Genomic DNA, 12,330 nt, shown 5'->3' on the forward strand with positions numbered 1-12,330 from the left:
TATTTTTCAAATAATATTAACTAGCGAAAGTATCCGGCTTCATTGGGGTCATAAGGTTAATAGTATATGTTTATTCCGAACTCACTTTAGCATAAAATGTGTACTTTTGCTGCTAAACAACATAACATAAAACCCATTGTTCAAACGCATTGCTCCCAAAATGTACTAGCTTTTTTTATATATTAGAATTTGTTATATAAAGAATCACTAATTTTCTATGTGGTTCTTCGCTGGCTTGCCTCATTAAAAATGATACACATACGCGCACATTGGTGTATACAAGTAATAAAACTCAGGTTCACACCCTCAGAGTTCACAAAGTATGGATGCAAAATTTCAAGTGTTTTCTATGTGTTTTTTGTATATAAAAAACATGTGTGCGCACATTTGCGCACGCACGTGGATAAGTAATAATATCCAGGTGAACAGCCTCAGTGTCCCCTAATATGTGTGCAAACCTTGCAGTCACACACATACACACAAACAAATAGATGAACCCTTTTATTATCATAGATGACAAATACTTGTACAAATATTTAGTCTAAAAAATTTTGTTTTGGTTTATGAACTACCTGGCCATGCCGAGCCTAGTTTTTGTATTTTCAAAATACTATAAAAAGTATTGATAGCGTAATAAATTACAGTAGGGATAGATTTTAAGCTTTTAATCTAATATTTTGTTAGTTTTTAAGTTACACCTATCTCAGTTATATGTTTTATTCTCTATAATTTTATTTCGTATATGAAAAAGTTATTATCACGTCTGAGCAATTTATATAGGTTTAGCAAATCCTCCTCCTGGGATTAAAGGTGATAACGGACACTTTTTGAAAACGGTAATATGTGAGCCTAGACTTATTATGATGTCGATTTTAAGAATCAACAATAAAACCAACAACGTATTTGTGGTGCACGTTATAAATAACACAAACGCCTGACTGTGGTGTGTGGTTAAAAAAAAGGCACCTGTAACGTTAGAGAGACTTCAAGCGTTGCAACATTTTCGAAAAGCATTAATATCACTAAAGTATAATGATAAAATCAACGTACAAAGTAACCAAATAAATGTTAAATTAGATGAATGTCCAGTTATGTGAAATACATGAAAATGGGAAATATTACTACACAACCATCCCTCGCTGTGTTAACTGTTCCTTTTTTATATAACATGAAAAATTAAATACGCGATAAGAAAGAACGTAAAAACGTTTCCTTGTTATGGATTTTCCGTTCTTCATAGCGTATGTCTATCGAAGCATACGAAACTTTTAGGGTATAAAAAAATGTCTTCGATATTGCTGATAGAGTGTTATCCAATAGCGTCATCTTTGTTCTTTTTTTGTTTAACTTATAAGACTCAAACGTTTTCGTGTCTACATTAATCAAAGTATCTTTAAACACATTTTGTAATTATTATTTGATATATAAAGTCTCCAAGTAATTTATTTAATTGGACTAAATGTTGTTTCTTTCTTTTCCTTCTGACGAAAAATGATTGGCCTAACTGGGAGTAGTTTTACTCTAAACAGTAACAGATATCATTTCATCAGATTTTGAAAATACGCTTTTCAAATAAAACTTACATGGATGATACATCAAAACAACACATTGATCGAAGCCTAAACAATAATACTGATATAACTATCATACTTATCTACCCGAACATTCTAGCTCCAGGCGTACTTTATGATTTACTACAGAGTTAAGTATTTTAGAATCTGAACTTTGTATTCGACATTTTTTTGAAGTATTTCGAGCAAAAGTCGGAATCTATAACACACGAATTAAACAACGGTTGTATGAACAATAAAGTGTTTATAACAAAGGAAAATTAATCGAGTACTTTCAGCAACACTCGTCACCATAACATTCTAGACATTCTGTGAGACACCTAAACAATTTTTTGATGTAGAAATTGATGTTTTAGCTACGTAGCAAAATAAATAAATAAACGTGTTTTTATCAATAAATATTTGTTACACTTGTAATTGGAGTTTGCTTCAGAGATAAATTAGTACTATAATGTGCCTTAAAACTACGGTATCGGAATGTGTTAATTTTTCGAAACAATAATAATTTCAGTGTTTCATCATGACCGATCAGTGAAGTAAACTGGAAGAAGTAGAGAAACAAAGTTTATTTTAAAAAACATGGATATAAAACATAATAAAAACTTGGCAGCACATTTATCTCTAGAGGTTTAAGCCGCTAACTTTTGATCATTGTTAAATTGTTCTTATGAAAGTGCAGATGATGCCTAAAATTGATCTCTTCTGTATTACATTACAAAACTTTCCAACACAAAGTTCTAGAATATTTTGCAATAAGAGTGTATAGGGCATCAAATTACTGCATTTAAAGAAAGCGATTTCTGTAGCGTTTGTTTGTTTGTTTTGGAATTTCGCACAAAGCTACTCGAGGGCTATCTGTGCTAGCCGTCCCTAATTTAGCAGTGTAAGACTAGAGGGAAGGCAGCTAGTCATCACCACCCACCGCCAACTCTTGGACTACTCTTTTACCAACGAATAGTGGGATTGACCGCATCATTATAACGCCCCCACGGTTGGGAGGGCGAGCATGTTTAGCGCAACGCGGGCGCGAACCCGCGACCCTCGGATTACGAGTCGCACGCCTTACGCGCTCGGCCATGCCAGGCCTTCTGTAGCGTCAAATCATATTGGTAACGCGAGGAAATACGTTATTTCAATAGTAAACAACAAGATTTGCACACAAGAAGTTCGTGAAAATAGTTAAAAATGTTATCCCAGGAAATATTTGAAGAGACAAATGTTCTATTGCAACTAAAATAGGAACCACCTCCGTAGCTTAAAACAATTCGCTAGGCCTATAAATGTGAGAGGAAAACCATGTCCACAAATAACTTATTAGGTTTACAGCTGAATGGTAGGCCAATATAAAATTAAGATAATTAGTTTATTATACTGGATGAAGTAAGTGACTATTAGAGGATAGCTCATTGTTGTCATGACAATGATATAAGACTTCCTAAACAGAGCATATCTTGAAAGATTTTACAATGAATTTATGTTGATTGCATATTCATCATTAATTGTAAGCTTATAATTTAGAAATTCGAGGCAAAGTATTAAAGTGGATTTGGATACCATCAGATTATAACATTAAGAAATCTATAATATTTATGGATGGAATGCGATAACGATATGGCTGTATTATACATTATACTTATAATTAAATATATATTTAGCAACTTACAATAACATATGGTTTCATTTCCTTTGACATTATATCGGATTATGGCAGGTAACAAGAACAAATAACATAACATTCCATAGCATTTTATTCTCTAACGTAACAAGCAGCCTTGCTGGCGTTTACCTCTGATCTGAATTAACTTTGAAAGTAAACACTGTACAGTTTTTATTGGTTACTTTATAACAAATCCACATAAGACAACTTAAGTTATGGATTCATGCTTATTCGTTTTCCCATTTCTTAATGTCAGTATTAACAATAGTCTGATTAGCGTCTGTTAGCCAGATGATGGGACTTATAATGAAGTAAAAATTTGGATTTTGTATTATATAGTTATATCTCTATTGTTTTCTTTAATTTTTTTAATGATGCTTCTTTATTATTTGTAGTCTTGAAGAACTTCAGACATAACCTAAAGAAAAAGAAATATGCTTATCGTTGTAGCAATACAAACCTTTAGCTGACGTTTAGCATGTTGGTATGCAAATGAATATTCAACTAGAGAGCCAAACACCATCACCATGCAGCCCAGAAGCCAAATATCTAGGGAAGTGGCGTAATCCACAGGTGGTAAGTAATATTGACCCTGAATAACTTGAGTTGACAAGGTTAGAAGTGACGTAACTCCCATGGTTACCCGAGCAGGTACTGCATCAACATCCAGCCAAAACGATAGCCAACAGAGGACGACAACTAATCCACTGGGAACATAAGTGTTGAGCAAAATTCCCATAAGACGGCGTTTGAATATAAATGTTGAGACGAGGATGGTGTAGTTTCCTTGAAAATAATACAGAGAGAATAGTAGAATGATGAATTTACTTGAAGGCCAATTAATTACAATATCGGTGCTTGTAAATAACAAGCCATATTTAATTTTATTATATATTTAAAAATCATTTGTTCTAAGGAAACAAATGTCACCACGCACATTAAGATTTATAACTGTTGTTCAGAAACACGGTGTTTCAAAACCATGTTATACTGTTTACCTTCAACGCCTTTTTCGCAAGTTATCTTGGTTTTTTCTTTCTCTTCTTTCTTTTCCAGATACAAGACGGTAATTTGTTAGAATTGTAAGAGTTAGGACTAATTCTGCTGTGTCTCTACATAGATAACCAAAGTTTTGATTAAATCTGGCGTATTACTTTTGTTTTATGTTTAATTTCGTGCGAATCTACATGAGGGCTATCTGCGCTAACTGTCCCTAATTTATCAGTGTAAAACTAGAGGGAAGGCAGCTAGTCATCACCACTCACCGACAATTCTTAGGCTACTCTTTTGCCAATGAATACTGGGATCGACCTCTCTTTATAACGCCTCCACGACTGAAAGGGCGAGCATGGTTGGTGTGAAGGGAATTCGTAACCGCGACCATCAGATTACGAGTCGAGTGCCTTAACCACCTGGTCGTGCCGGCCACTAAGTATTGCTATATACAGTTACTCTAAAGGCCGAAATCTCATTTAGAAAATGATTTTTTTTTCTTCTGGGAAGTACTGTACAGGAAAAATGTTTTGATTGTGCTGTTTAATTATATGCAATTCATTGTAAGAAAATAATTCCAATTTAGGTTTAACTGAATCAGTGAATTTGTGGGATATCGATAGCTTCTAATGAAGCTGTAACAGCAAAATATTGAGCTAATAATGTTACATTCTGAAGACATTGGTCGTGATATTGTTTACGTTTCAGATACGTCTCATAATAAAGTCTAGTTTGCGTGAAAGAATAACAAATTTTATGATGCAAGTTTCAAATTCCTTAATCACCACTGAAACTTCACATTTAATACACAAGTTTTTTAACCACAAAAACGTATTTGCAAACGTGCGAAGGTTTTGATGCGACCAAAAGTATAGAATGAACAAAGATTTAAACTTTAACAATATAACGGAATGTACCGTAAAACGTGTAGCAAGCATACAGTTAGTAGTATTAAATGTTTATAATTTGTTTGTTATCAGAATGCCACACAATAGACCATTTGTTCTAACCACCGATGTCGAAACCCAATTTTTAGCGTTATACGCCTTCAGGTTTACCGTCGAGCTACTAAGGTGAGACAATATTGTTGATACAACATTATGAAAAATATATTGAAAGTAAATATTAAATAAAATCCATATTCTATTTACCACTTGTCACCGATTTAAACCAGATTCGAGGAATTCCACCCACTCACCAGTAACGCTGGACAAATACAAATCAGATATCGTGATATAGTTATTAGTAAAAACGGCATGGCCAGGTGGGTTAAGGCATGCGACTCGTAATCTGAGGGTCACGACTTCGTATCCCCGTCGCGCCAAACGTGTGATGCATACGATATACGTATTTAAAGTTTGAATTTTTTAAGGTAACACGAAGAAATCTCCTTTTCAGGGCTTAGTATATTGTAATTTAAATTAGATAATCATGAGTGTAAACCACAAATTATGACATACAAATAGCCAAACTGTAATATATGATATATCAGTTTTACCTATTTAAATACCCTGTTTATTATTACATATATTTATATTAAAATGAAAGTAGGAAGTTGACTATAATGACACATCCAGAACCAGCACCTTTGCTCAAAGGTTTGCAGTCGGGGTCAAACAAAGTTCATTATGATGTAATTATAGGTTGTTGAGGTTAGTCTATTCGAATTTCTGATGTGCCTCTTATGATATTGTCCACCCTAGTGATCATATTTTGAACTATTTTCCCCTATCGATAATCTATGAAATTATAATGTCAGAGATCACACGTCTTCTGGTTTCAAAGAATGTTTTATTACTTATTGCTTGAGACAACCAGTTATTATAAATAGTTCACGTGACCTCATCAGCGTGAGATGGCACTCTTTGGCCACACATTGGAACTTCCCCCTACAGTAATGCAATTTTGTGAAAAATATGATTGATCTTCTGTATCGACTATAGTTCCGTGGTCAGATGGGTTTGAAATGAATTCTGTTCTATGTTCAGATTCTGATCTTGAGTTGGATCCTAGAGTTACATATGTAACTATGGAAGTGTAATAACAAACTCTCTGATCGTGTTGTTATTTAAAGTGATAGAATAAATTCAGAATGTGACTATTTCTGAAAAACTGCTAGAGTTGGATGTGTGTTGAAAGTTACTACTGTCTGGAAAAGGATGGGTAACATTTAAATTTTTCTCGACCCAGCAAGTAGGTCTGTCTTTTATTGCACTGTATGTGACTTTAAAGTTGTAATATGTAATAGATGTACAGCTACGTGACCATCATAACGCGGGTTGTCCTGAAGGCGCTTGTAGAAATCGTCAAATTGTGGGATAGTTTACATGCAATTGCCTGGTTACTGTTGGGTCTTTTAAAGTTTCAGAAGAACCTTATGCTTAACTGGGCGTTCATCTTTTAAATAAGGAGGGCAAGTATTGCTAAATTGGATCATATCAAGTCTTCTGAGGATAAGGTACAGGAATTTTCTTTGATGGATATAAAAATTCACACAGTGAAGGTGTCGTTGTTACGTAAGGGGTAGTACACCAAGAGCTTGTGAGGTTTCAGAAATTTGAGAAATTCTGCCAATGATAGTGATGGATTCTATAGTATTAATAATGAAGTAAAACCTTATGATTGTATCATAAGATTTACTGTGAAAAATAAAGGAAGAATCAAGGACATAGAAAAGATTTTTAATTATTTTTTAAACTTAAACTATGAATTGTCAATTAATTGTGGTCAAGATAGAGTTTTTTTTCATTGATTTGTTTTCTTTTTGAGTCTATATAACTATGATATTTAGTACATACAAAAAAGGTTTTGTAGTGTGAAACATTTCTTGGGGCTGTGTGGTTACCTTGGGATGATATACTGCTATTTCTAGGATGTGTGGTTATATACATTTGGAAAGATGTCATATTACATGATAGTGAGCTCTCAAACGAAACAGCTGGAATTTAGGGTAAGAGAAAGAGAGAGGCCCCCAGTGGCGGAGCGCTTTGTCTACGGACTCACACCGCTAGAAACCGGGTTTCGATACCCGTAGCGGGCACAGCACTGATAGCTCATTGTGTAGCTTTGTGCTTAATTCCAAACAAACAAACAAAACAAAAATAAGGAGATAGTTTTGGTTCATGCAAGGTCAAATGGGTTGGAGAAATGAACACTTTTTTTTCCTCTCAGAACGAATTTGAATTCGATAAAATAAAAAATAACAGCAAATAGTATAATAGAGATAATGTTGCTTGTACTATTACCTTGGATATTCTAAACTGGATATTTTGTTATTATGTGTAACTATTTATGAATATTATTCTTTACGACGGTTTCTCGTCTGTTGTTGTTTCACGTGTACACAAACGATTCTCAACCCGTCGGAGGTCAATTTTCGTTTACAGCTGATGACGTGTTACATGTTCATTATTGATTCACGTACGTATGAACGGTTGTTGCTGCAAAATCTCAGGCACCATTTCAAGATGATGAACGGTTTGTCTAACAAGTCGTTCCTGAAGATTCATTACTATACTAGATTCTGGTTATTTTGTTTCTTTGCATGGTGAAAGTGATATTACATGTAGAAATTCAGATGTATTAGGACCTTAAATATACTACATTGATACATATCTGGAAGAGATATTCATAGCACGTATTATAATATGATGAATTTACTTATGTAACAAAGTGGTTTGAATTTCTCTCATGTTAAAATAATTGCTCCCTTCAGTGGATTTCACTTTTATAATTACCCATTTCTGTTATTTATCTTATGTGTTTAGTTGTTTGTAATTAAACACATAGCTACACAATGGACCTACCACGCCTATAAAAACTCGGTTTCTAGAGTTATAAGTCTGCAGAATATTGTTGTATCATAGAAATGGAAAATCTTTCTCTTACTCTCCAGAGGCCTTCGACCGCTACTTTGGCTGTTCACCTAGTACTTTAATGTTTCTGATACAGTCTTGAGGACCTTAAAACACTTGGAATAAAAATGCCAAAATCAAGAAGTACTTACCGAGTAGGTTGCAATGAGGAATTATTTACCAATAAAATGTATTGGATGTCAAGTTCAGGAAGTACTTACCAATATAATGTATTGGATGTCAAGTTCAGGAAATACTTACCAATATAATGTATTTGATGTCAAGTTCAGAAAATACTTACCAGTAGAATGTATTGGATGTCAAGTTCAGGAAATACTTACCAATATAATGTATTGAATGTCAAGTTCAGGAAATACTTACCAACATAATGTATTGGATGTCAAGTTCAGGAAATACTTACCAATATAATGTATTGGATGACAATTTCAGAAAGTACTTACCAATATACTTTACTGAAGCATTTTTTTTTATTAAAGCAAGCTTCACTGCCGTTAAAAAATTTGTGAATGAAAGAACTAAACATTTATCGTAGAACTTAATGAATAACATCTACAAACATGTACGAAGTAAACAAAAGCCAACGTTAAATATAAAGATAAAACACTGTTAAATATAAAAATATTATGGAAGTTTCTTGAAAGACGTCAAGGTGGTCAGTACCTGAAGGCCACTCTTCTGTTTGGCTGTGAGTTCCTGTGGTTAGTACTTGGAATTGAAGAGGGCTAATTTTTATCTTCTGTGTGTCCTTCATTTGTTTAAAACTCTTGTTATGGAAACCGTGTGCTTCATTCCAACGGAGTAACGCTCTGCTGTCATCGTTAGCCACTGTATTAAAAAAAACAACAACTCACGAACTGCAGCATACTCAGATTCCGTTAAGAAATATAATGTCAACTTTTCAGATCCATACTATTAGCAATAGTCTGTTATAACCTGTCAGACCCATACCGCTAACAACAGTCTGACCTATCGTGACTGACCCGAACTAGTAGCAACATTCTGTTCTATCTTGTCAGACATGTACTATTACCAACAGTCTGAAATGTGCTGGTAATAACAGTCTGACTCTTTTTGTTAGACCCATACTATTAGCAACAAAGCAAGTAAATATCGACGATATGCTCTGCCTGTAAGTGTAACATGGATTATCGAACAATCTGAGCGATTTGAATCAAATTAACCTGGTTTAGACGAACTACTTGTGCCTCATAACGAGAAAGAAGTTTTTCACAACGGCTGCACTGAGGTAGTTTGTGTTACTTCTAATGTCAGCATGCAACACCAAACGATCATCATAAATAAACGCCATTCTGCTACACTAGGAACAAAGATGTCTTTCACCGTCGCTGATATTCCTTATTTCTGTTATCAACCAAGTGCTAGTTAATACAAGTCAAGCAAAGTTTAATATTAGGAAATAAAAATATGCAGACACGAATTTACTGTAATAAAATTTAATCTTTTTAAAATTTTTGATCCGTGAACATTTTAAATTGTAAGTGGAAAATTCATGCAAACTTTAAAAATAAATTCTAAGATTTAATGTACATAAACTCCCCTTATTATCATTTCTCCATTTTCATTGAGTAGAAAATATTTATGAATAATGTGCACGAGGTTGAATTGAATCGTTCCGCTACTTACTCAGTCCTATCTGAAACTCGCAAACTTGTGTGTCCATGGGGAAAAGTCGAAGGTCCATACGACAGCCTACTTGAAGCTGATATCTAGGAACGTAAAAATATTACGATGCATAAAATAGTACCGGTCTTTTAACATATGCATATGTAATAATTATTAACACTTTTTTCTTGCTTCTTTTGATATATGGCTCGGCATAGCCATGTAATTTAGGCGCTCGAAACCCAATTGAGGGTCGCGGTTTCGAATCTCCTTCATCCAAACATGCTCGTCCTTTCAACTGTGGGGTGTTATACTGTGACGGTCAATGCTAAATTAGGAACAGCTAACGCAGATAGCCCTCAAGCAGTTTTGTCCAAAATAAAAAAAAAAAACATTCCAGTGGCATAATTTTTTCAATTGATTGAAGTGAATTAAAATATGTAGCAAAACCAACATTAACAGGAAGTTGTTAAAATATGATCCTTCTCTTCACCACTTTCTTTTATGTTTTTTAACACATAGATATGTCACCAAACTCCACAAGAGTGCTTCTCGTGTTAGTGTATACATTTCAATATACTTCTTAGAATTTTAATTTTTTTTAATTAGGTTGTTGTTGTTGTTTTGAATTAAGCACAAAGCTACTCAATGGGCTATTTGTGCTCTGCCCACCACGGGTATCGAAACCCGGTTTTTAGCGTTATAAGTCCACAGACATACCGGTGAGCCAGACCTAGAGTAATTTTCTGTGACAAGTACTAAAAACAATAAATAAAACTCAAACTATTTAATACACAATTTTATCCACTACAATATTTTAGTTGTAGTCCTAACTGTCGTGGAATAGCATTACAAAAAACAGGATGAGGTGTAATAGAAAGCCACAAGCTTCTTTAAATTAGCAACGAATAATACAGGTGAAGCATCTTTCACGGGATTTTATTTTCAATTTTTTAAACTGATAAGTGCAGATGTAGAAGTATGCACCGAAGCGCCGAGAAAAAAATACATTAGAAATTGTACTTTTTATCAGCGACTTAACGGTAGTGTTAAAATTTTTTTTTAATTCCGCGCAAAGCTACACAAGGGCTATCTGTGCTAGCTGATCCTAATTTAACAGTGTAAGACTAGAGGGAAGGCACCTAGTCATCGTCACCGACAGTCACTTTTTAGGCTACTCTTTTACCAATGAATAATAGGATTGACCAAACATTATAACAACCCCCACGGCTGAAAGAGCGAGTATGTTTGGTGTGACGAGGATTCGAATCCGTGACTCTCAAATTATGAGTCGAGTGACCTAACCACTCGGCCATGGTGGACCAGTATTAAAATGTTACTACATGTATAGAAAAAAAGGGGTATTATACTTTTCGATATATCATGATATGACACTTAATATCATCTAAATCATATAAAAATCATTGTTTTCATTAGATCCTTTATAGTACGGTTTATAGTGCTAAAATTCGGGATTTGATCCCCATGTTGGATTCAACGCCATTAACCCATTATGAGCTTATCGTATAAGCAAGCAGACGACCAAAGTTTTTATTCTCTTTCAGCTAATTTGTGACTGAATGTGACGTAAATCTTTACTGAAGTGGATTAAAAAAAGCAAATAATCAGAAATTATATTTCCTCTTAACTCATATTTCGGGAATATGCGTATATAATATTCAAGAACGTTTTTCACTTTGTTGGTCTAAATGGTCTACGGCGTGCACTGATATACAAATCGACCGAAGAAAGCCCTTGGAAATGTTCTTTGTTAAACCGAAAAATGCTGCATAATGCATCGAATTTTGGTCATGTACTTTTTTATTTTCCATCATTGTCTATTTTAGTCAATCACCAGAGAAAGACGCCTCAACCCATACAACATTCCTCCAGCATCGACCACTGATATTGGTTTTGAATATCTTATAATGTTGATTTATTTCCAGCTAAGATGGAACGTACGCACGTCATATGCAGAAATTTGCTGAGTGAATTGCTCAATGGAAAGCGATCAAAGAAGACGTTTTGCGATCATCCTCTGTTGCGTATGTTTATATATGTTTGCAGAAACTGAGATATAAAAACATTTCTCACCTCTTATCCATTCTATGAGCATTTCACTGAATGAAGACACCTCACAACTTGTTATTTATCCTGTTAGAATTTCAGTGAATGAAGAAGCATATTAAACCGTTATTTATCCTGTCAGTACTTTAGTGAATAAGGACATATTAATCCCGAAAGAGTTTATCGTTTATTAAAATCAATAATAATAAGCTTTGTCACAATAAAATCACGACTTCTTTCATCCTTTGTTTTATCAGAAACAACCAAATATTTTATATATCAATTGAATAACTTAAAGTAATAAAGATTATCTTATAGGTTTTTCGATTCTATTACCAAAACGATAGCTACATCTGAAATATAATATTAAAACCTGTTTTGTTCAATAGAAAAGATTAAAAATAGTTGAAACTTCTGATTAAAAATCAATAAAAAATTTCATGCGGTCTTTTCAAGCTTTACACACAAGTGCAACTCCGTAATATACAGAAATATAGAATTATTTCACGGAATTCAATTTAGTTAAAACAAGGCAGGTGGATTT

At 33.9% G+C, this 12,330-nt stretch overlaps 1 protein-coding gene across 1 annotated transcript in view; it reads right to left on the reverse strand.

Annotated features, from left to right (window-relative positions):
- LOC143239557 (gamma-aminobutyric acid receptor subunit pi-like) overlaps positions 1 to 12,330 on the reverse strand; it is a 31,641-nt gene that overhangs the window by 1,538 nt on the left and 17,773 nt on the right. Inside the window, exons 5-7 of the mRNA XM_076480742.1 lie at positions 9,741 to 9,823; positions 8,757 to 8,921; positions 3,689 to 4,014 (exon numbers count right to left, since the gene is read on the reverse strand). Coding sequence (XP_076336857.1) covers positions 3,689 to 4,014; positions 8,757 to 8,921; positions 9,741 to 9,823 — 574 coding nt within the window. The remainder of the gene's footprint in view (positions 1 to 3,688; positions 4,015 to 8,756; positions 8,922 to 9,740; positions 9,824 to 12,330) is intronic.

The sequence above is a fragment of the Tachypleus tridentatus genome, chromosome 13 (genome assembly GCF_004210375.1).
Source record: "Tachypleus tridentatus isolate NWPU-2018 chromosome 13, ASM421037v1, whole genome shotgun sequence".
Lineage (NCBI taxonomy): Eukaryota > Metazoa > Arthropoda > Merostomata > Xiphosura > Limulidae > Tachypleus > Tachypleus tridentatus.